Consider the following 26606-nt stretch of genomic DNA (forward strand, 5'->3'; position numbering starts at 1 on the left):
TGAGTGTGAAACATGACAAATAAAACTGTCCACAGACAAAACTGAGCCATATATTATCAGCACAAGGAAGTAATAATACAATTACTATTATTCAGCCCAATATAATGGCATTGCTTTTAATTTTTCAGCTTTTTAAAATGTACTTATTAATTAAATTTATGCATGTTTCAGAATAAAATACGGCAGTTATCATTAATCTTAAACATTCTTTATGTTCCACCTTTTTTCAGTGTTCAGATGAACTACATTCTGTATCTGATGAGAGCCTTGTATTGAGAGTTACTACAGGAATGGAGAGTTAGTAAAAACAAAGTGTCAATGATTTTAATTAAATGGGTTTTCTTATCTTAAACATGTTTAAACATCTGATCTTTAATTCATTACTAGAGTTGGAGGATTGTAGAGAAGGCATCTGAGTTACCTGTGTGTGTATAGAATTGTGCTGCTTAGTACAATGTTGTTTGGTTTGTTCTAACAAATTAATTATGTACACGGTAAAATGATAGTTACATGCATTCTTAATTAAATTTTATATAGATAACTAGAAAGAAAATAGCCATCTTCTGAAAAATAAGTACATCACCATTTCTGACCTATTAAACCATTGAGAAGCTGTAGATTGTGTACTAAATAATTATGTACAGATACATTATATTTTCTTGTTAGCTACATATTTGATATGATAGCTGTATTTGCAAATGAACTTGTCATTATAGTTGGCAGTCAAGCAGAATTCATTTCCATTAGAAAAACAACTATTGCAGGAAGAGACAAGGATCAGTTAAAACTAAGTGACTTAATGAGGTTTCATCCAGTTGATTTAAAATATGACTAAATGTATTAATTTCTATTTGAATTGGACTAGCTTCTGGTTTTTTTTCTGTCTAGCTGGATTGTAATGAAAGAAGCATGATAAGGAATACTAGTCAATTCATTTTCTTGTCCTTTCAGCTGTCATTTCTTTTAAGGCAAAATTTCTTACTGCTTATGTTATCTGTGTTTTTGAATGCATCGAGTACCACATTCCAACAGGAAATATTAAAAAAAAAAAGAATTAGAATAAATATGTCGGTTTTAAGGGATTGCTCCATAAATATATTCTAGAAATTCCTGGTTAAGAATGGGATAAATGGAGGTTATGTTTTCAGGAACACTGTACCTGAAAAGCAGGAAGATCTTTATTTTAAGACCTAACACTTAGGTGAGTGCAAGTAGTGCTTGTGAAGACCAAATGGGACGCATTCTAAATGAGAGAAGGATTGTAAGAAGAGCAGTGAGGATGTCTGAAGTAAAAGTGGGTTATTGGGCACAGAATTGTTGTCTGAGCTTCAGCAAATGGGAAACCCAGAGCAGCAGCAGCATCTCCTGTATGCTGCATCTCGATCAAGACGTTGCCATCAGTACTGAGCTTCAGAGACACTTTTGGAAGTTGGCTGCTTCTACTTGTATTGAAACCACTCGGGTTTTTCATTCACAGTGAGCACTCACAGATAGGAATTTCACTCAAATCTGACAAGTCTTTTGGTGAAGTGTTAAAATGTGTCTCAGGAGCCCTTGACATTTTGGACAATAATGCTAGTCCAGGTCCTCCTTATTATCTTCCTTCTTTCCCTCCTCCATCTGAGGTTCCTTGGCAGATTGGCAAGTGTACTTTTGAGCAATTTTTTATAGCACAACAACTGAAGGTTCCCCTCAGGTTAATTGCTTTCAAGATTTATACCACATGGCTTACAGTTTAAAGGCTAGGGTTCTCTGGGAGCAATACGTTCAGAAATGTGTGGTTACTGACGAACAGTTTAGCTTTATTGGAACAGTTAACCTCAGAACAATGCACCTTTTTCTACTGGGAACTATAACAAATAATTACCCAGTAGCCTTTATTATTGCTAACTGAATTATAGCCTAATAATTTAGCAGTAGTTCAATTCACTAGATACATTGATGATTACCCATGCTTCAGCTTTTTTTAAAACTATGAATAATTATTATGTTTCATCGTATTTTCTAGAGTTTGTGGTGATAGTAACTGAATTTGCATTGCATTTGAAAACTTTCTGTTATCCGTTTGTCATTGAAAACCATTAAATATAAGCCCTGGAAATAAAGTCAAGTTTTGACTCTAGAACATAGAAGGTTTCATTGGAGGATGGTTCCTAAGACTAACTCGATATATGATTCAGTTTTAAAATTAATGACATTCTGATATCAACTGTAGTATTAAGACAGTTCAGACCATTTATAGTACGTGTTCTCTTGGGTAGACATTGTCAGTACATAAAAAATATTTCAGTGATGGAGTGATGGGAAATGAATTTGAATAGGGAACATCTGGAAACAGGTATGGAAAACCTAAATTCCCATAGTAGTTCGGTGTATCAGTATTTGCATCTGTTAAAGCTGGCTGACAAAAGCCAGTGCAGAGCAGGAGCTGAATCTTCGGTGATCATCCCAGAATCTGTTCTGATCAGTCTAGGAAAGCTATTCATTTATAAGCATTGGGGAGGCATCCACATCCTTTGTTTCTTTAGTGAACAGAGAGAATAGCAGAGAATCACATTTTGTCACAGACATTGGTAATGACTGTAATTCATTGAGTGAGTCTAGCAGTGTACAGGTAGAAGTCTGCAAAGATTTATTTCTCCTACATGTCATGACAAAGCTTTTCATTGTAATAAGACCTTATAGGGCTGTGTGCTTTTAGGTAATTTACTGTTATTTCTGCTTCTCCTGAGTATTTCAGTTGAACAAAGTAAGCTTATGGGAAAATATTCTTACCTCATACTAAATTGATTTAAGAAAGCATCCCACATTTGGGTCAGGATTTAAACATTCTGAACACTTGTTGAGGTCAGTGGGATTCCTTTATGCCATTGGAAATATGAAGTTGTATGTATGTGTTCAAGAGCCTTCTTAAATGGAGTCTGTAATTGCCCTCAGTTGTAGTTATTACTTAATAATAATTGACAACTGCACTGACTTCTTGGCACTGAGGTTGAACACTTGCCTCAAATGTGTGTGTGGAGCTCCTGCTGGACCTCCTAGAGCTTGTGATCACAGATGTCTTCATTGCTAGAGTGAAAGCATAAGCACACCTTCAAATAAGGTATAGCTTCTGTAAAAATAACCTTTGATGGGTTTGGTACTAGGTTGTGGTAGACTGTGCCTACTTGTAATTACTTTGTAAATCTATTTTGTTTACTTGATTCGTGGTACCTTATCAAATCCCAAGAGCTCATTGTTTTCTGTAGCTGCTAGACTTGAAATTTTGCAATTTAGGAATCTGTAAACTTAAGTTGCAAAGTTTACATTCATATACAAAATTTAATTACAGCTTTTTTTCCATGAAAATGGCTTTTCTTCTTGCAGAGAAAACGTTATGCTACCTGAGGGTGGAAGGGGGAAAGTGTATTACAATTTAGCAGCAGCTGTTGGTGCTGCGTGGTACAATGAGAAGTGGTAGCAGGGGTTGGATTTTCCTGCTACCAGTAGTGATGTACCAAATGGGGATACTGCAAGTACATTGCACAAGCACAGAAGTGTTACAGACCCTGGCTATATTCCATCAGACTATAGTTAACTTCTTTAACCTTTACAGAGCAGGGGCAGTGTTTATGGAAGTACACGTGGATAAGAACACTGTTGTGCTTTCTCATGGCTGTGCTACTGTTCTTACTACTCACTTTCATAAAGGATGTATTTCAAGTATGTAACAATTGCCATAAACTCCTACTGATGAAGAAAGGCGAGCCGAAAGCAAGTTGTTACATTTTGTTTAATTTATTTTTACTGGTTTTAATTATAAAAATTCTGATCTGAATACTGCTTAACTTTCTGGAAAAAAAAAAAGGGAGACGTTTCCTTTGCTACTGTAGAAGCACAAGTAGTCTCAAGCTCCAGTTTAGAAATGGTCACTAATCTCTAGCAGTTTTTTTCTTCTGACCATTATACAGTTATCAACTGTTCTTCCCCTCCTGAGCTTGTAGGAAGGTAGATGTGTCTGTTTTGCCAAAGGAGGAACTGTACAATAATATCACTTTCTTAACACTAGATATGAAATCATTGGAATAGCTCTGGTACCACAACTTGGAAATCTAACTCTTTGTTATGTTATTCAGCCAATCCCACTGGCTTAAGAACAAGTCCTGCTGCATTGTGAAATGATACTTCTATTAGGGATGAATCCTCTGTGTGTAGTTGTTAGGTGCAGAGCAGTGGTTCTTTTGGATTTTAATGACTGTGTTTTCTTCCCGAAAGCTGATAACATGTATATAACAAAGCACAGTAGATCTTCATTGACATTTAAATCATTGATGGTCAGTACATTCACCCAAACACTGTTTAGTACTCAAAATATTTCAAGTGATTACATGCTTGGCAGAATTCCGCTCAGTGAATATTAAAAAATACTTAAAAATAAATGCAAATGCTTTATATTTGTTTTAGTTAGAAAATTTGTATATTTTTGTCTGACAGTGCATTTTTTTTTTAATCAATTGACAGAACTCATTGACAAGAAGTGCACCTCTTGCCAATGATTCCCAAGCACGCAGTGGTGCCCGGTTTCATACATCTTACGACAAAAGATATATCATCAAAACGATAACAAGTGAAGATGTAGCAGAGATGCACAACATACTGAAGAAATACCATCAGGTAATATGCTACTTCTTTTCAGAATGTGGAATATCTTCTTACATATTGCAATGCCAATCTTTTTTAGTGTTAAAAGCTTTAAAGGAATAATTATGGGAAAAGAATAACTTCAATTTTTTTTCCTTTTTGCATGTCTTCTTTATTGTATGCTTAAATTCATAAAGCTTCATAAAGCTCTTCTAAATATCTAAGCTAGCTTTTAAGTAAAATGGAACATCTACATGATACGAAGATACCAACTTGGAGTCCATAAGCTCCTATTCTTTACTACGAAGATGGTCATTCTTTCAGTTTCAGGCTTGAAGCTTCTTTGTTCTAGGCTAGTTTGGGGATCTCTGTGTACAAGTATAAGAATGCTGCAGATGACCTCTTTCTTCTTGGTCTAATCATGGAATGTGTTTCACTAATTACAGGTTTTAAATAATAAATGTTGCATTGTATGAGAAATTAAAGATTTGGTATAATTGATCAAAAATTCCAGCTATTATAAAAAAAAAAAATTGCCAATGTGCATTTGTATAAATTGCTTTCAAGTCAAAAGGGAACTGAGGAAACCCTGACGTCAACCTTGACAGTTGTCATACTGCACCAGTGTATCATTTGTATGGGTGGTACAGAGGGAAGCAGAACTTGGGAAACATAAGAAACCTTAATAAAAATCAGTGCTAACGTTCTTAGCTCCAGATCTGTTTGAATAAGCTCTAAAGCTACATAAACCAGGAAAGCTTTTAAAAATGATCCAAAATCTGATGCCCAAAGGGAGGTGGGTTTTTCCTTTCCATCTTCCTGCTCACCTCTGTGGGTGGAATTGCAGGTAAAGACTTCAGGATGTTTGGAGTTGTTTTTTGTTGTTTCTTTTGTTTTGCCTTGTGGTGATGTTTCATAATGTTCTGATATTATATGCCACTTCAATGGAAATCACAAACTATGCAGGTTGAAGCAAAAGTAATGCCTCTTATTTGTTTCCATGGAAACTACAACAGATAGAGCACAATAACACTGTTTGATAGAGCAAATTCTTAGCTACAAATCACTATTTTTCAACATAGTCACCACCGTCAGCTATGCATTAGGGCAGTGCAGCCAAGATTGGCAGTGTGCGCCATGGTCTTCAGACTGGTATGGGACATTCAGTTATTGTGCTGCAAGAGAAAGGTTGTCTTTTTCTCTGGCCTGATTCTGAGAGTTGAAGCCTAAGTCAGCGGCCTGATATGTCTGTCAGAGTTGATGGCTTGTCTAGGTTCCAGGAAATCCAGAAGGATCACCCCTTTCTTATCCCGAAGGAAAGTGCACATCACTTTACCTGCTGAAAGCTGCATCTTGAACTTTTTCTTCTTCTTCATGTGCTCCCACTCCATTGACTGCTGTTTTGACTCTGGTTTGTAGCGTTGACACCACATCTCATTACTGGTGGAGATGCGATCCAGGAAACTGCCACCTTCAGCCTCGTATTGATTCAGTAGGTCCTGACAAACTTGCATATGATGATCTTTCTGTTCCTGTGTGAGAATTTGTGGGACCCACCTGGAGCAAACTTTGTGATATTCCAGCATTGCCATCGTTGTTTCCAGTGCACTAAAGCCAATATTTGGCTCTATACACAGTTCCTAGGTCATAAACCTCCGATTTGCACAGGTGAGCTTCACACTTACTTCTACATCAGATGCCATTTTATGAGACTGCCCTTCTGCTGCCATCTGTCACCTGAAGGTGCAGTCTCTGCTGCCATACCACCAACATCCACCTCTGACATTGAGGGCCAACGTAATAAAATAGGAGGCATTACTTTCCGAACAGCCCTTGCACATTTTGAAAGCAGCATCGCATGAATATAAAGTACCTAGGCTGGACTATTTTTTTTTATTCTGTAACTTTTGGAAGACCAGTTTTAAAGATATCTTTTTGAGGAAGAAGAGAGACACAGGCATGATCTTGAGGTGTTAGGAATTGTACATATTGCCAGCCATCCTCGCAGCACTTCTTCCAGCTCCCTTCCTGTCTGCTCCTGTATACACGAGATCTGTGAGTTCCATTCAAGTCCCAAGTGGTTGTGAAGCTTTCAGTGAGATAGATGTTAACCCCTTGCTCTCTGCAAGATGCTCATCTGTTGAAATAAAATGTGAGACAAGCATGTGCTTATTTTCACAGCAAAATATTGTCACTATCAGAAATCTTCATAAGACTATCTTTTAATTACAACTTTGCTAATGAGAAAATTTAAACTATTATCTAATTGTAATTTGGGGGCTAGTATTAGAATTTTCAAAGTTACAATTTTAGCTTTGATCTAAAAATTTTTTCATCTGTGAAGCAGTGCAGAAAAATTAAAGTTCTGGTCCATTTCTTATTTGGCATTCAAAATTAATATTAATGATACAGATTTTTTTGAGACTATTAATCCAGCTGACAAGTCATTCTGCTTTCCAAAACAGTCATCTCCTTGCCAGAGTGCCCATGAAGATAATGCTTACATGAATGAACTTAACAATTACTGTACTCTTTTGTCATTAATGCTTTCAAAACATCAGGGTTCATAATAGGTAGCTGACTAGTAACAATGATTTGCAAGGTATCTGTGGCAGTCATCTGATTTGACTTTGTGCTGGCATCTGTGTAAGAATGGAAGCATGCACTTAGGTAGTATTAGTAACATCTTACACATTATTACGTTAGTAACTTAAATAGATCGAGTCTGACAGCTTTCAGTAGTGCCTCCAAAAGATTCATAAAGATGAGGCCGATATTTCTCTTCATCTCTGAACTTGAGAGCACTTTACAAATGCCAAGAACTCAAGTACAGAGGCAGTTAAATAATTGGACTTTTAATGAAATAAATTAATTTCAGTGTCTTCAGTAATGTGCTGTTAAAAGAATAAAATTGCTCTAATTAATTAAAGAAAATCTAAATTAAATCCTACTAACTCTGGTGACGTGGCTGATACCATGTCCTCTGTTTTGCTGCTGGTAATTGAATGCTTAGTATACTAGGTACAGCAGCTGGTCCTCTCATTTCTCTAGATATTTTTCAGACAAGGGAAACATATCTTATTATGCTACACAAAGTCTAGAGAGCCCATTGTCCTGGTGAGCAGGTCTTTAAGTAATTCTCTTTACCAAGTCATCACACCCAGGTTGGCCTTAGGCTACACTTGTACTAGCAAATCATTCAATGCCAGGTATCATCCATTGGTACTTCCTTGATCTTAACAGTTTAATGTTCCCTACTGTGGTTTTGCTTTGAGCCTACTAGCAGCCTCTCAAATAATTCTGGGCAATTAACTTAGGCATTAATTTAGGTCAGTTACTGTTCCTACTTTGGAGCTGGAACATGGGCATCCTGACTTAGGGAAGGGTTTAGTAATTTGGATGTGTGTTCTTCTGTTCCAGTTAGAGCTTATTCCAGAACGCAGTCCAGCTCACATGATTATGGATATACCTCCATGGTTCTGTCAGATGGCAAGGTTTTTCAGATACTACACTGGATACTCATGTGGAAATCTTTGTCAGAATAAGTTCTCTTGGTTTCGGTTTTATTTTGGCATATTCTCTCTGACTAATAAAGATACATACATTCTGATTTACATGCATAGATCCTGAATTGTAATTGTTGCTACAACTGATGAGGCTGTTTGCAGTCACATACAAAAGTACCACATTTTCAGGGAAACGTCTGCTCATTAGCTTTCCCCCAGTTTCAGTGAACTGATTGCCAGCAGCACTCTTCACATGTGAAAATTTGTGACCCAGTTAAATTAGCTCTGCAGCGCAAATGTGAGTACGTCTGACCAGTCTGGGACTTCCAGTGGCATGCCCTTATATGATGTCCTGTGTCAGACGGCTCTTAGGGCAGACCCATGTTTGGAAGGCTCAGCTTTCCAAGGAGAGGAGCATACAGACATGTTCAGACCCAGTTATGTAGTGCAGGGATCTTCCTGGGTGGAATAATCTTTCTCAGGCACATGAAGACCAGGGAAGTGATTCATGTGAATTTTTAAAGAATGCTTCTCCCATTTCCAAATCTCCCTTGACAGAGATCTGGTATTCCCAAAGGACATAACATTGGGTTGTCTATCCATTCTGAACAGTAACTTTTAAACACTTGGAATCTTGCACCCTCTTTCATCTGTTGAGGAAGGCAGTAATTATTTTCCAATAAGTTCTGACATGATGATGAGTGAAATTTGTACTATTTATGACAGAACATCTCTTTTCTCTTTCTCAGGCTTTTTTTTTTCCCCTCTGGAGACTCATTTCACGTTTCTTCCACAGGCTGAAACTCTGAATGAGTTTCATTTAAACCATAATATTTACTCACCAGTGTTCTTATTCATGGTAACAGCTCCAAGCTGATGGAACCATTCTAGACCTTGACAGTATCTCTCTCCTCCTCCTTGCTTAGAACCAAACAAGCCTTATCACATGTTTTCCAAGTCTGCCTTGAGTTTCTCAACAACAAATACAAGAGGGTAGCTATCTTTAAGCAAAGAAAACCGGGCGTCTGGGACCTAGTGGGATCAGCAGAGAAATGTGGCAGGACAGTTTTCCCATGAACATCTCTGAAATCCAAGTGACAGTGATTTTTTGTGACTCACCAAAAGATTAGACATGTAGGCCGCCACTAGAAAATAGAAATAAAGGTTTGGGTTTTTTTTTATCAGAAACTGGAGGTTTTGGAGATACGTAGTCCACAAACCTGTCTTTTTCTGTCCTTCCTCTCTTCATCTGTCTGATGTTATAATACTCTGTGTTCTTTGGAGCTGCGAGGAACTGAGGTTATAGTTACACAATCTGTATACCTAGGTACTTCCAAAAGGAGCAGGAGTTTTGTACAGCATGTTAACATTTGTAAGTCTAAAAATATCAAGTGTAGAATGCCTCATTTTTAATTAACCAAAATTACGTAGGTCGCTTTGAAAGTAATGTCTCCTATTTATTGCCACGAAAACTACAATAGTACTGTTTGATAAGGCAGATTCTCAACTACAAAACACTGTTTTTCAACATAATCACCACCATTAGCTATGCATTTTCACCAGTGATGAGCAAGAGCCTGCATGCTGTCCTCATAAAAAATCTGCACTGATGGAGGTGACCCACCATCACCACTGCTGAAATGCGCCACCCACTGCCTCACTGTGCTCACAAACACTGTTTCGTCTCCGTAAGCTTTCAGCAAGTGTTGATTAATGTCACTGAGTTCAATTTTTTCTGCATGGGGGAATTCAGTTCTACCCCTTTGCTTCATATGCACTTCTATGTCAGATGCCATTCTGCCAGCCTGCCCCTCTGCTGCCATCTGTCACACGGCAGCAGCATGTAATGGAATATTGGTGGGAAGGTTCAACCTCTACTGCCATACCACCAGCACCCAACATTTTAGGATGTTGTGGATCAACATCATAAAATAAGAGGTACTGCTTTCAGAGCAGTATATGGTCGTATAATGGTCATAACTGCACAGCTTAGGGAAACTGGGCTATTTTCAGGAAGCAGATGGCTGGTAACTTAAGAGTGAAAATAAAATAAGTCAGTTTGGCTGAGCTATTGGCTTTCTGTTTTCTAGGTAGAGCTCCCTTGTAACATTGGGTAGGATTTTTCAAAATCAGTCAAGTTACATGCCTCCTAGGTTATAGTATTGTTGCTACTTTTTAAAATCTAAAATATATATATTCAGTAGTAAAAATGAAATTATCAAATTCCGAGCCTATGGCTACATACTGGAGATGTGTAAATAACTAAAACTGAATCGAGCTTGAAGGAATACCAGAAGTTACTATAGAAACAGCATACAAGTGTATATAGCAATTCCAACTTCAAACTGTTGAACTGCAAGCAACAGTTCTGACAACTGTAAATTGTAGTTACTATGCAAAACTGTGAGTTAGCCTCCATTTATCTCATCCAACATGATGCTTGTTTTTTGTTAGTGGCATTCAGGCCTACAAACTCAGACAGATGGTGAACACTTCAGTCTCAACACTGACACTTCCTGTCAACTCATCAGATGAGTCTGACGCTTTCAGTACTGAGTAAGAATACTAGAGCTCATTATTTTTTTCTTGCAAATCTAAAAAAAAATCCAGGGGAAAAATAAACAACTGACCATACCACTTCTGGCCTAAACAAATAGGGGGAATAAAGCCTTCCTCCATGCTTAAAGTTGCAAAGCCTATTGTCATTTGTAAAGACTATAAAGTCCAGGTCCAGCTTTCTGTCTACATTTAAAAACTAAATAGCCTAGACAAGAACCAGCTACATTTCTAAGCATGATGGTAAATGTAGGCATGTGTGACACATGGAGTTCTGCTGTGAGTTTCCATGCTAGGCAGTTTCTACTACTGTGGTATTTTTGATACGTAGTATGAAATGCTGTTTTTCGTCGCATTTGGTTTGAGCTGCTTGTAGTACTGATACACTACCAGATATTAGAAGGCATTACCAGATATTACAAGGCACATATGTGACAAGGAGGTGATCCGAGACAGCCATTATGGCTTCACCAAGGGCAGATCTTGCCTGACCAATCTGGTGGCCTTCTACGATGAAGTGACGGCATCGGTGGATGGGAGAAGGGCGATGGATGTCATCTACTTGGACTTCTCCAAAGCCTTTGACAGGGTCCCTCATCACATCCTTCTCTCCAAATTGGAGAGGTATGGATTTGAAGGATGGACTGTTCGGTGGATTAAGAACTGGTTGGCTGGTCGCAGCCAAAGGGTTGTGATAAATGGTTCTGTGTCAGTGTGGAGGCCGGTCACGAGTGGTGTCCCCCAAGGCTCAGTCCTGGGACCGGTGCTCTTCAATGTCTTTATCATTGACATAGACGATGGAATCGAGTGTACCCTCAGCAAGTTTGCAGATGACACCAAGCTGAGCGGTGCAGCCGATACATTGGAAGGAAGGGAAGCCATCCAGAGGGACCTGGACAGGCTGGACAAGTGGGCCCACGAGAACCTAATGAGGTTCAACAAGGCCAGGTGCAGGGTGCTGCACTTGGGCCAGGGCAATCCCAGGTATTTATACAAACTGGGGGAAGAAGTACTTGAAAGCAGCCCTGCGGAGAGGGACTTGGGGGTCCTGGTGGACGAGAAGCTGGACATGAGCGAGCAGTGTGCGCTGGCAGCCTGGAGGGCCAACTGTGTTCTGGGCTGCATTAAAAGAGGAGTGGCCAGCAGGGAGAGGGAGGTGGTGGTCCCCCTCTACTCGGCTCTTGTGAGGCCCCATCTGGAGTACTGTGTCCAGGCCTGGGGCCCCCAGCATAAGAAGGACGTGGAGCTCTTGGAACGAGTGCAGAGGAGGGCCACCAAGATGATCAGAGGGCTGGAGCACCTCTCCTGTGAGGAAAAGTTGAGGGAACTGGGCTTGTTTAGTTTGGAGAAGAGAAGGCTCCGGGGAGACCTCATTGTGGCCTTCCAATACTTGAAGGGAGCATATAAACAGGAGGGGGATTGATTGTTTGTGAGTGTGGATAGCGATAGGACAAGGGGGAATGGTTTTAAGCTGAGACGGGGAGATTTAGGTTAGATATTAGGAGGAAGTTTTTCACACAGAGGGTGGTGACGCACTGGAACAGGTTGCCCAGGGAGGTTGTGGATGCCCCGTCCCTGGAGGCATTCAAGGCCAGACTGGACGTGGCTCTGGGCAGCCTGGTCTAGTGCTTGGCGACCCTGCACTTGGCAGGGGGGTTGAGACTCGATGATCTTTGAGGTCCTTTTCAACCCAAGCCATTCTATGATTCTATGATTCTATGATTAGCAGGACTCTTGTAGCTGTTCTTTAAGAACTATTCAGCTGAATATCACTTACTTGCCAAATACGCTGGAAGCATTGTAATATGTTCAAAAGGACCAGATTGAAATACTGGAAAAATCATTATTGTATTGTCCCTACCTACCTTCAGAAGTAGTACAAAACTTAAAATTGTTTAAGTTAATCAAGCATATTAAACACCTAAATAGTACTTGGGAGCAAAAAGAGATACTCGCTTGAAATGCCTCCAAACCTACTGCTGTTTTGGTTAAAACCTATACTCAGACCCCAAAAGCACAGATCAGAAAACTGGAGTTAAGACCTTTGACACTGTTAAAGGAGAGCTCAGTAAAGTCAGAGATAAGTCCATTGCCAGGATTTCACTATATCTATAAGGAACAGGTGTACTCTGTGTGTTCCTTAAAGAAAAATTTTAATTTCAGTATATGTTCAAACTATGTGTATATGTTTCCCTTGGATACATTGCCCTATGCAAAAATTTTATGGAGTAATTTACATAAAAACACAGAATATACTAATGTAAATATTTTATAAACTGCACATATTTTCAAGGACAGAAATCGGTGCCAGTTGAACAAAATTCTGTAAGATGTTCTGGTTTCTGAACTGAATGAGACATGTTGTCCTTCTCAGTGAGCTAAACTTGCTTTAAAGATTAAATTGGTGTCAATTGATGTAACAGTGCAATCCTGTGCCATCTGAGAATAGATGAAAGACAGGGTGGATATTTTTAAAAATAAAATGGAAGTAACTTTAGTTTCTTGTAAGAAAAAACAGCACCTTTTGCACACCTTTCTTCATTAAAATGGACTTCAAAAGGAGTATTTTTCTCCTTGGTGCTGACATCCAGGTGATGTAAGTGCTTTTGTAAGGAAAAAGAAATTGGGAAGACATCCCAAGGCAAGTGAACAAGAGGGAACTGTAAGTGTACAAGCTTTCTAGTATAAATCTAATCACGAGTGCAGGTATACTGCAGGTTTCTATAGGGGGCTGCCGACTGCACATCCTCTTCCTTACACAGGTAATAAATGCAGAACTGATACCCGTTGCACTGCCTGCCTGTCTCTATGGCAACTGACAGAAGTAGTGAATAGCAGATGCAGCATGCTGGTAAAGGGGAGAAACTGCCCATTTTCCGCAGGCAGGAAACACAGGAGTGATCTGAACTGGATGAGAAGAAGGGATGAAACAAGCTAAAAAGGAAAAGGAGAATCCTGAAGGAGAAAACAAAAGCAGCAAAAATATGACCTTAGCTTCTGTAGAGAAAAAAATGTGAAAGAAACAGGAAGAAAAGTGAAAGGAAAAATCACAGACAATAAAGTGTAAGAAGTGGAAATAATATCAGGAGAGAATGGTTCAGAAGCTGAAGAATAGTGCAAAGTTATTCAGTGTCCCAGTGTGGTAAGATATAAGATTTATGGAGATTTGCTAAGAAGCAGAGCTAGGGAAAGCCCTTCTGCTGGCTCCTGGTGTGAATCAGGATGCTGCATAGAACATGGCCTGCTGCCCTGTCATATAAAGCAATTTTGATAGGAAAAAAAAAACAGGAGAAACAGGAAAAATAGAGATAGGAATAAAAATATTCACATCTAAACAATCCACATTTCACCTACTTCAGTGGGCCCACTGTTTCCTATAGGAAAGGTGGCCATGAAGATAAAAAATTGGTTAACGCGGGCATTAGATGGAATTCAGCCTGTGCAAATGGGACAGACCAGCATGGACTGGAATTGTTACTGGAAACCATGTTGAAAAACTTCACTGAGTGATGAGAAGTTTCATTAGTTAAATATTTAGCTACACAAAATGACAGAATGAATTCGGCTACACGGACTCTATAGAGGCCTGGATTTCACCAGCAGCTGTTTCTTATAGTATATTAAAATTCTGCTACTGACGATGTTCAGGGCGCCTTCAGAAGACAGAGCAAGCCCAGTGATTCATTTGAGCCTAGCGTTATCAATAACGTTCCTGGTAGCAGATAAGCAGCCTAGATAATCACATCTGGTGATCACGTTCAGATTACGTTGCACTTGGAGGATCTAGTCCTCATTAATGTCAAACTCATTCCACAGATTATTTTCTAGGAGAAAAAAAAATGCAAAAACAGGAATTTTACCCTGTATTTTTCAAAACTAGCTAGAAATGGCACAGAGTATTTACCAATACAGTTGTATGCACTATGTTATCTTTTAGTCATCCTGATAGCTTACTAACATTACCAAGAAGCAGCAGCTAAGAGTCATATTTTTCATGTGAAATGAGACAGTGTAAGTTCTATTCTTATTAAGGAATTTTGAGGCTATATTTATACAAAGAATAATGAGAATGTGAGGTCATAAAGAATTTCTAACTTATTTTCAGCTTTAAGCATGGGATTCAGGAGAGCTCAGAAAATTACATATTTGAAAACTATATGCCGCACAGCTGATAGAATGTGTCAACATGCTGACGATACTTTATTTTGTTAATGGCAATATTGTCCTCATGCTGTGCAGAAAAATGAAAATTGTCTGAATTAATAAGAAAAAATGATAGGGTGTTTATTTTAGCACTCTTTAAAAATGGATTTTGTTACTGCATATAAGGATTTGTGAATGTATTAGCTAAGGGTTACAGATTTATTTAGCAAGGCTGCTTGATAGAATTATTTTAATGCTCTTTTTAGAAAGAATTAACATAAAAGACTGCAGGTCTTTTATTTCGCTGAAATTTAGCAGTCCTGTTAAGCATATACTGGCTTATTTTCTAGGCTCACTTTTATTCCAGCTGTGAGTGGGAAACTTCAGGAAATCATTCCTAAAAAGGCACCATGAGGTGACTAAATTGCTACTTCATTTATATCAAGATGGACAAATTGAAAATCTGCCAACCACAGTCAGCAATGCAAGTCCTGCTGGGCTGCCACCCAAACAGATGACACGCTTTGCCTCCTCTGCGATGCAGATATGGGGGATTGATAGTTTCAAAGGTAGGAAGTTGTAGACCAACCTTGTAGATTCTGAAAGCAAGCAGCATTCCACCCTCTTTCTTTTGCCACTCCACCAGGATAAGAAATGTTGTCATGGGAAACACTAAAATCATTTTAGGGGCTTTTCTTTAACTTGCAGTGGCCCCAAGTCTATGCAGTCATCTGTGAGTGGGAGTAAATGGCTGCAATATGTGGTCCTCCTTGGGAAGGTTTCTTAGCAGTCTGCAGTAGTATAGCCAAGTCCTTTTTTGTCAGATGAGGCACAAATACTAGCAGAGCATTTCATGACCTGTGGTCCATACTAGTAACATGGACTTTTGAGAAGACTTGTTAGCAAAATATTACAATGAAACAACAGTGTTGGCAGGCGGCTAACGACAACTTACAAATAGGACTTAAGTTACTCTCATTAGTTGCCTTTTCCCATGGCTCATATTAAAGAAAAGTTAGGGAGGTGGCTGCTTGCTGCTAACCAAAGGATTTATTTTTTGCTGTTTCAGGAGTGTGTTGCCCATATTCTTTGTTAAGGGCATTGCTATTTTACAGATGGGGACATTCAGGACCAGCAAGATTAAAATCAGAAGAGTTAGCAGTATCTAGTGTTGAAGAGTGTTTAAGTGTCAAGACTGTGCCCTAGCAGTTGGTGGAAAGGCGACTGGGAAGGCAGGGATTAGCCTGGTCCTTCAGATGCCCAAGTCTGTTCCTTCATGTGCCACAAAGTCCCTAATTCTCTTGCATCTCAGTTCCTTATCTAGAAAACTTGAATCAGTGTTCCTTTAACTGCATGGGAATTCAAATTCCATAGGTCAGAGCTGTAAGATTAGAAATAGATGGGATCCTTTAAATAATTGAGTGCCTGAAATTCTGTGACATTAAACTCTTCTTGGAAGCTAGATTTGTTTTATCATCATTGCAGAAACTAATATATAGAGGGACTCATTTAATGAACGCTGTTATGAGAACTTGCCACCTTCTAAAGCATTAGAAAGACATTAACCTTTAGGATATATGCCAAATGCTTGATGTTTGTAACAGTGTAAGCAGTGCAGCCTGAATAGCAAGGATTACTATTTAAAATATGTTTTCTGTAACCTTAGCATTAAGGGTTGTAATTTCTCTTTATGATCAGATCTTTTGGAAAACTTGCTGATGGTCAAAATGAGCTATGTATCCAGTACACGGGCCTGTGGCCAGAAACCTGTAATTCAACAACTCTACTTCAGTATCTGTTAAAAACAGAAGTGTTTCTCAGAGGCAGGATGATAATCTTTGTGCACTCTTCAGTACTGAAATTGCCTTTGTGGCCGTCAGGCTGCTTTGCATTTGGGGCTTTGAGCTTACGGTGCTAGACTGGAGCATCTGTGGCATGTATATGGGTTGTAACCTCTAATAAAGCTGTAGGACAGACCAAAAATGTTGTTATAACCTGAACTGTTGAAGAACTGATGTGTCAGAGTTGTTAGTCTAAACCGTATTCTATTCACAGCCAATAGTTTCAAGCTTTGTTGCTTGTTCACTTTGGTTCTTGCCGGACCGGGTTGTTTTCAGGATTCTTAAATCTTTCTTAAAAGCTATTTTTGATTTTGCCATTTAAAAAAGGGAAGTTTATATTGGTCTGTGCAGATTCCAATGTAAAATTATTGAAAGAAATTCCTTAAAGCTAACAGAGCCAAAAATTGCAAAATCTTCAGAGTTCTAAGAGCTTTGGTTGTATTATTTGTCATCAAACGCTGAATACCTAAATAAATAAAGTCTGGCTTCAGGTGCAGATGGTGAAACTTTCCAAGCTTGATAGCATGTTTGTAATGCAATATGGCATCCTTAAGGAAATGAAATTATTCGTAAGTTTTTTTAAAAAGATCCTTGTACATCGCTGCTCAGCTCTGAGCAGCAAAGCGCTGGGAGACATTTGTTGGTAGTAAATAATACCTGTTGCTGGTGACAGCACCGCAAATGGTCATCACGCTGAGAATGGAGAAACAGATTAAAAAAGGGATAACAGAGTATAAAATACAGTAATGTGATGTTTGGAAAACTATTTCTGTTTTTTTTATGCCAGTACCAAATATGCATGAGGTGCACTTCTGAACCACAAAAGGGGACTGATCTGTCACATGCAGCCAGCTCTTCCAGTGACATCATCTGTAGAAGTTACAAATTAAGCAGTTCTCAGTTTTATTTTTTAAACACTGACCAAAAAGCAGGATAGCCTCCTGCTAAAGGGCTTTGTTTTGGTGTGATTTCTCAAATGTTTGTCGCCACCCAAATATATGTTCGATGAATAGATGTGATGTTTCTGGTTGTTTCATTTTTTGAAGTGTGTAAATACATATTTATATCCAGTATAACCGTCCTCATTCTTGTTTTTTCTTTTGCTTCTGCAGTTTATTGTGGAGTGTCATGGAAATACACTTCTTCCCCAGTTTTTGGGCATGTACCGGCTCACTGTCGATGGAGTTGAAATATATATGATCGTTACAAGAAATGTGTTCAGCCATCGTTTATCTGTTTATAGAAAATATGATTTAAAGGTGAGAAATAACTGCAGATTAAATAACTGACAAAGTAGCTTAAAATCTTTAATACAACTGCTGATGATTGAAGATTGCTCAAAATTTTAATGAATTTAACCCTGTGTTATGTAATAACCTTAATTAGTTGGTGTACTTCTGCATCTGAGCTTAGAAAAGCAGAAGAATGATTTTATAGAAACCACAAATTTATCTGCATTGTTTTAAATGGAGCGATTTAACGAAAAAGGTTTGTTGTATGTAACTAATGGCTAAGGGTAAAACACTTCACACAAATAAGAATTCTGCTTACTGTAGGCTTTTCTCAACATTATGGAAAGCCGCAGCTGATTGTGCAGAGGACTTTTATAAAATGACTACATGATGTCATTATTTAAACCAACAAAATGCTACTACAAAGTACATCACTTCTGCAGAAGTTGCATATTTCCTTCTGCATTTTAATAATAGTTCTGATAAAAAGAGAATTGCTCTTAAAATACAGAATTTCTTTTGCTTTTATCATAAGATATGTTTTAGTTTTGTTCTAAAATGTAATTTTGCTGATATTTAATATACAGGCACTTAGAATAAATGCCTGAAATACATTCATAGTCTTTCTAGGCTTCTACCTAAGGGATTGTTTTTATTTCCTCCATAATGTCTCCCTTAGAAAGCTACTTCTTTCTAATGCATTTAATTTCTGTTTTGAATCACTACGTGCATCTGCATACTTATTTTAAGATATTTATTTAGCATTCTGTATTAAGAGATGTGTAATGCTATATATTGCAGCAACCATTCCTGGGTATTTACCTAGAAACTGGTTGTATAGTTGACTGAACCTGATCTGTAAGAATTGATTCCCCAACTGTTGACTTAATGGTTTTCAGTATTTGGCAGAGCTTACAGAAGAAAGATATTTTTGTTTTGTTTTTGCTCTTCTTTGAATTTACTCTCTCAGATTTAAGCTGTTTTTCATTTGAAATAACCCAGTTGATGCATGACGTGACTAGTAGAGGGGCAGAAAGCAACTATTCAATCATAAGCTGCCTTTTTTTGGAGGATTTTCTCCAGAAGTGCAACTAAGAACGAGTGACCTGAATGGGTAATGAATAACTTCCAAAATTTGAGACAACTATATGTATTTTAGAGCATCATAATGACCACATGCATTAAAAAATGGGACAAAAGCACAGCAACAAAAATCAAATAGCGTATAATACTTCCTTATCATTGGTCTAAACAGCACCACACTTGCTGCTGCTTACCTCTTTCCATGCTTCTTTACACTGTTCAATTTGTCCAGCCGGGCAAAATTGCTGTAAAGATAACCTTCTCTTGCAATTTAAATTCAGCATCAATGTCATATTATTCTTGAAAATGAACTCCTCTCAGCATATTTCTAATGACACCGCAAAGATTATAAGTAGTTTTTTTCTTAATTTTGTTGATACAGCATCTGCAGTTACAGGTTCAGACTCCTTTTTTGTAGGTGAGTATTTCTGACACCAACTTAGACAAAAGTTTCTACTACAGATCAGCATAGGATTTCAAAGGTATTTTCCTGTCCACTGAGACTTTTTCTTAAGATTACTTCAGTGTTAAATTTCACAACCTCCATAATTTTTACTATTGCAAATCCTCTTTTTTCATTTGGTTTTCTGCTGATCTTTGTCCAGACCCAATAGTTCTGGAGGTAGGTAGAGCACAGAATACAGTATAAGTAAATCAGTAAACTAAAATATCATAGACTTTTGTTGGAGTTCTTTATCGGCTAAAGATATAATGAAATGAAATCTCTGCTTGCTGGACTATGTGTAATACTGAAGGGCTGCTGTCCATTTATCTTTTCTCTCTGTTCTTTCTAAGTTTTCTCTGCAAACAGAACGAAACATGGTATAAAAATGTGTGGTTGTGAATCCTCACATTCTTCAGGCTAGTGCAGGTACACTCGAGCACTTCTTTACACAGTGCGTACCTTCCAACAAGAGAGAGCTGATGTACCACTCTTTCAATATCCAATGCTTATCACGTTATGGTATTATGAAGACATAACTATAGCTACTATTTCTTGCAGTGCTATTACCTGATAAATTCTGGGTACTTAAAGGTATGGTCCTTCTCCAAGAAATTTGCAAAGAAATATATACAGCCATTTTTTGGTCGCCTACAGCTTATTCAAAAAGTACCATATTACGTATTAGTTTCAGTCATTAAAAAGAAGTATCTTAAAATACCCAAGATGCCATTGGCAAACGCTGTAAATCTTGTAAATCCTCTGTTGATCTCATCTCTTCTTTTGACTTCATGTTGCTGTGCGGTACATTGTTCTTGTTTGTGATCTTTTTTTAATATTTGTATGTATTTATATTGTGTGACATCCTTTTAAAATGTGTATTACATATTCCCAAGTAATATAGAGTAGGCTATCCCACAACTATACGTCTAAATTGGCACAAAAAGATCAGAAGTCTGCCAGGCAAACTGAACTTCCAAGGTTGTCTCAGAATTAGGGTGAGACACAAGGAAGAAACCTCCATCAGTCATAGAGACAATAGATACAGAGCATTTGAGGATTTAATCCATCTTTCTTCTCACATGATACATCTTCTTCAAGCGATGGCAGAACTTTAAGACACTCTACCTCGTGTATCACCTTCTTTATTTCAGAAGGATGCAGTTCATCCACTTTTTGACCTGTTATCGTAAAGTTTTCAAATTAGTTTCTGACATATGCACATTTTTAGATCCATTTTTTCTGTTTCAGGGCTCTACTGTGGCTCGAGAAGCCAGTGACAAAGAAAAGGTATGGTGCATTTCTGTTTACTTTTCAGTTATCTAAACTGCTAGCTAGTGTCAGGACAAGGATAATCAGTGCTGTTCTGCCCCTTTTCTTTTTTTTCTGTCATATTCTCCTGCTTGAGTTCTACCTTATTCCGTCCTTTATCTTTCCTGTATTTACCGCAGACCTTTGACTATTGGTTTGCGATGGTGTTGAAATTTCAGAGGTAAGTGAGCCACTCGTCTACCTCCTCCTTTTCCTTTTTTCTCTTCTCTTCTTAGTTTCTTCAGGGCCTGCCCTGTGGTAGGAAAACATCAGGAACTTCATTCTCTTCTTGCTTCCTCATCTTCTTTTTCTTACTCTTTAATATAAAGATTTATGGACACAGATTTATGGAACTATGTGACATGGCACTACTCCTATTATAAATGTAAAAATGAATCAAACCTTGAATTGTGAGAACCACTGGTTATGTAAAGGTTGTACAAACAAGCCAGCAGCTGACAGACGTGGACACGCGTAGGTGTAATGAGAGTGAGTCTCCTTCAAATTCTATAGCTGTAACTTTTCTCTAAAAGGAAGTTGTCACTTTGTTTTTCTCCATCTGCAATTTGAGTTCATGTGGAAAATTGAACATTCTCAAAGTGTTCTTTGAGGTTCCAGTGAAATACAGTGGCACGTGAGGTTTGTCTAAAGATTCTGCAGATAACTGAAAGTGGGACATAGTCTCCATTCTGTAAGTCTTCTTAGATTTCCAAATTTTTGAGTGGTCTAGGAACTCGTGACACTAGTTTTCCTAAGTTTTCCATAATTCTTCTGAATTATGCTGTTGCATAAGATCATTCAGCAATTTGCTTAAAAGGCTTCATTTTGTTTTGTCACAAAATTCCATTCCAGTCACTTGTTTTTATCCTAAGCATTAGTCATATCATACCAGCCTCTTTAACTCTTCTATGAATCACAAAACTGCAGTAAGAAATAAGGGGCTTGCAGTAGCTGTCAGTGATGCATTTCTAGCTGCAAATAAACTCTGTGTGCTAAGTTTTTCCACTTCCTCTTAAGGCGTGGCTGAACACTTAAAATTCTTCCAGCATTATGCAACTAAGATGTCACAAATGTCAATTGCCATTGCAGTAATCTGCATTAGCTCTCTTTTTCTGTTTTGGGCCCTTAAGATCATTTCTTGAATGGTCTCCATTCTTTCCTTGTGGTCTATTTTTGGTCTTGTTTAGTAGCACAACTCTAGTGTTTTTAAAACAAAGATATTAACTCTTCAGGTTTCTTACAAGTGATACCTAGTGACATTGAAAGCTTCTGCTGGTAGTGCTAAAATGATCTGATATAAATGAGGAGGGCAAATTACTTGGATGTGACTGCTTCAGATTACAGTATTAATGCTTGGAATAATAATGTAAATGTTATCAGTATTACACAGTTAGCTCTACAAGAGATGATGCTGTGCAGATATTTGGTGCTTAAGTTTTTGAGGAGTTTTAGGAATATGTCTCAAAATAGTATACAGATAAATCAGGATGCACTGATGATATGTAGTTAGTAACTATATATCTAGTTACTATATAACTGGCTAGAACCTGAAAGAATCACTGAATTCTGTTCTCATGCAAGTCTATGGCAAAATTGCTACTTAAGTTGATTATAGCTAATTTGAAACAAAGCTGTATAACTGTATAGAAAAATTATTCTCCACATGTAATATGAAATTTTAACTTCAGTGAGGCCAATGCCAAAATTCCTATGAACGTCTGTATGTCTGGAGCCACCCCTTCCATTTTGCATATTTAAATGAAAGCTGTATAAAAAATTGCTCCCCCCAAATTCTCCTTCTGATCTTCTAAGTCTCGCACATCATACTCTTTTCAAATGCATTTGATTTCTTGGAGACAGAACTACAGTTTATTAAGCTGTAAGCAGACAGTCTCTGGCTGTTAGAACAGACTCTTGCTACTCATAATTCAGCAAAGAGGTGACAAGCTGCCACTCAGAACCAACATTTCTAAGCAGGAGAATGAATTGGGTAGACTGCTCACTTCATAGAGGGAACAACATTGTACAAACTCTTCAGAATCTAGCAGATAATTCCAAGCAAGGGTAAAATCATATTTTGCTTATTACATGTTTTGTGTATACATTTTGAAATCTGTCTTTTGGTCTAGAAAGGATCGGAAGAATACACAAGCGTCTTCATTGTATGTATTTGGAACTCTAGGTTCAGATCATTGTGATCTGAACCTGTCCTGCAATAGGCATTAATTTCCTTGCATATAAACTACTTAGCATATTTCTAAAGAACCATTTTTAAGCTTAAACGTGTTTGTGTATGAACAGACAAGGAATGCTTGACTTTTGAAGCAATATAAACAGTGCTAAATACCTGCTATCGTGAGATGTGTTTTTGCATGCGTGTCACTGGACTGGGGACCCTGAGAATTGTGTTGAAATCTAATAAGTTTGAAAAAATTGTTCTGAATAACTAAACAAGAGAAAAAAAATCTCAAATACCTGTCTGGTGTTGTAACTTACTAGCTAACTTTTAGCCAGGGGCAAATTAAATCATCAGTTTACTAATGTCATTGCAGGGTGATATTAATAATAACCAAATTCCAATTATCAGCAACATTAATTAATTACTTATTGTAGAGATATCTATTGCTATTCTCGTATGAAAAACAGAAAAGCAATAAAATGCAATAATCTTTTGATGGTAAAATATAAGGCTAAAAATGTCTGGCCATGATGTAGGTTTTAATGAGCTTTTAAGGAATTTGTATTTAATTTCAAATGGCAGTATTCAAGTAATCAAATGGTTTTCAGAATGTCAAGCGTAGTATTGGCTTCCTTTACAGCTGTGGAATCCGGAAATCAGAAAACTGGATCTTTCTGTCACTTTCTAATGAAGGTTGCAAATTTTAAATAAATTACTCTGAAATGGCAAACTTGGATAAAATGGTGATGTTCTTGAAACATTTTCCTATCAAAATACTCTTTGTTACGTAGTTAATAAATAAGAACCAATCAATTATAGAGAAAGTTTTATTGGAACATAAAGTACGAAATCAGGAAAAAGAAGTATTCTTCTATTTCAGTTTTGTAGTGTAAAAGTGGTATTAAGATTCAAGATTAAGATTTTAGGAAGAAAAGCTGTCTGGATGACTCTGAAGAATGTTAGAATGTTACTTTCTGTCTTATTCTCAGTTTATCTTCCGTTTGACTGTTTTCAACTGTTTCGTATCCTAACATATTGATGATAAGCTCTGAAACTGTCATATCAATATTTTATGATAATCAGTGTGGAGACAAGCTCCATCCCTTAGATTTCACCTTAACACACAATTCTTCTCATTTGCATTGTAAGTGATATTTTTAATAATAAAGTCATCACTTTCTTGGCAACAAATATCATAACATGCACTTACAGATGTCTTGAATTTAAAAAGAACAGTATGTTTCAACAGTTGTCATGTTCTGACAGCTGCTCCTTTATTTTTTTTAGTCTTTAGTTCTGTCTTTTAAAAAAAAATTAATAGTGGGCATTTTCTATTCATTCCTTGGACAATTTTGCCCTCTTAAGTGGAACAAGGATAATGCAGAACTCCCCTGGTGGTCTGTCTGCTCATAATTATGCTGTATTTTCAGGATGGCATCAAATTAGCAGTTCCAGCTGAGAGTACTTGTAGTTATAAAGAACTTTAGGATGTTGCTAGTGAGTGAACGACTCTGAGAGAAATTTCAAGAAAAATAATAAAAGCTAAGTGATGTGAAACCTACCATATTTCATCTTTCTTGTAGAATTTCACAGATTGATAATTATGTGTCTTTCAATTAATATAAAATTGGTTGTATTACCACCTCTGTGGTAAATAAGCATAAATGCATAAAAATGATAGTAAATACAGGACCTTAGCAACAAGTTTACACAGTCTTGAAGTAGGTAAAACTTGATTCAAGGTAGATCATCCCCAAAACTTAGGATTTTTTCCTGCTACTTTGAAAATGCATTTTTTACTTATTTCTTTTAATTATTTCAATCTGCTTGTTTGCCAGTCTCACACAACAGGCTTGAAGCATGACTTCTGTTTCTCTGTGAAATCTCAAGTTGACATATGCAGAGATCATAACTTTCAAATCATCACACTGCCATACATTGCAAAGATAACAATAAATATTCAGAATTCAGATTCCTGTTTCAACATCTAGCCGTCGTGTGACACCAACCCATGACTGTTTTTCAAGCAAATCACTATTTTCCCTTAGGCTGGTCGGTGGGTGGGTGAATGGGTATTTGGTTTCGTTTCATTTAAAAGTCTGTATTCTCTGTGTTAAAACAATTTATTTTTTTCTTAAAAAGAATCTTTGTATTGCATTTTACGTCTCCTGTTCATTTTGCAGCAGGAAAATATTCATTATAGGGATAATTCCCTATGCATTTTCCAGACCATTTGCAAGTTTTTAGCTGCTACTTTTGTACATGCTTGAATTCCTAATCCATCTACAATTTCTTGCACAATCTTTTGTCCTGTAAAAATCCTCCTTGTACTTTCTACAACCATTTCAGTGTTCTCTCTCAAACCCCATTTTTGGGGTTGCACCTTTATTTTCGTTGCCGTTACGCTAAACACTGTGGTAGGACCTTGTTTGGTCAGAAACATCTGCCCAGGACAAGGCAAATTGTGCAGGAGAGGCTTGGACTCAGCTTCCATAACCAGCAAAGGGAAGCAGCTCCCATCTCCAGATTTCCAAAGGAGATTCTAGTTATTCTTTCTTCTTGTGGATCTGATGACTTCAGACTTTTGACTCAGTTCAAAACCACCTGTCCCAAATTATTGCAAAGTAAATGTAGCATAATATCCTTCTTTTAAAAATGCTGCCTTCCACATATGCTGGTAAGCACAATGAGTTTAAAGTTAACATAACTTATTTAATTTAAAAAGAAAAAGAAAAAAGTGAATGCAAGCCAGTCACTAAGACAAGAAGCCTAGGATACGGAACTTAATTCTAGGCAGATATTCTGCACCATTTTCAAAATGTATAAACTGTCAGCCCAATTTTGCCAGTGATTAGCTGTGGGAATAAGGTGGCTGGTGACTAGTTCCAAACAAACAAGATTTCTGTGCAACATTTCTCCCACAAGCTACTCTTTGCCTTTGCTAGCTGAGAAATTGCTGTCAGGTTGTGAAATTAGTTTGTGGGGTTTTTTTCCCTTCTTCAGTACAAGAATTATTCTCAAATTTAACTGTCCTACAGCTGTTTTAGCAAGCTTCTTCCAAAATGTCAGCATTAATACCAGCCATGATTGTTATACTAGGTCATGATACAAAAAATCCCTTTGGAAAAAAAAAATTACTAATCTTCATTTTAACATATTAGGATAGGATGCTAAATTGAGATGTATGAGACATCTGCAAAAACTATATCCATATTCATATGGAAATTAAATTTCACCTCCGATTCTTCACAGTAATTTTAGTTTTTGAATCTGGCTTTATGTATCCTGTCTTCGTAGTCCAAAATAAAACCACTTTATTGGTCTTCAGACTTTTCAATGACAGGAAAACCTTCCTATCATTAAAGTTGCCTGTAACCATGACAGACTTTAGAATGGGAACCTGAAGTGTGTAAGTAGCATGCTGTTCTAGTAAATAGATACTTATATTTGTAAAACTACTGTGCCTTTCTTGCATCTTTAAGTAGGGGATTAAAAATGATGGAAGTGGTTCAGAAAGAAAATCTATTATTAATTTAGTGGAAGTAGTTAGATGTTCATCTCCTGTGCAGCTCTTAAAATATTTAGTTCTTTAATGATAGTAATACGTTCATTATAATGAATTACATTCTGGGAGAATCTTTTTCCAACAAGGATTTTGCTTCATTGGAAATATTTGAGACTTCATGAAAAATT

At 37.4% G+C, this 26606-nt stretch overlaps 1 protein-coding gene across 2 annotated transcripts in view; it reads left to right on the forward strand.

Annotated features, from left to right (window-relative positions):
* The window catches only part of PIP4K2A (phosphatidylinositol-5-phosphate 4-kinase type 2 alpha), a 103417-nt gene that overhangs the window by 65596 nt on the left and 11215 nt on the right, over positions 1-26606 (forward strand). For both annotated transcript variants that reach the window (XM_021385907.1, XM_021385905.1), the window contains exons 4-6: positions 4501-4653; positions 17779-17925; positions 20675-20713. In XM_021385907.1, the coding sequence (XP_021241582.1) occupies positions 4501-4653; positions 17779-17925; positions 20675-20713 (339 nt within the window). The remainder of the gene's footprint in view (positions 1-4500; positions 4654-17778; positions 17926-20674; positions 20714-26606) is intronic.

Source organism: Numida meleagris, chromosome 2 (genome assembly GCF_002078875.1).
Source record: "Numida meleagris isolate 19003 breed g44 Domestic line chromosome 2, NumMel1.0, whole genome shotgun sequence".
Lineage (NCBI taxonomy): Eukaryota > Metazoa > Chordata > Aves > Galliformes > Numididae > Numida > Numida meleagris.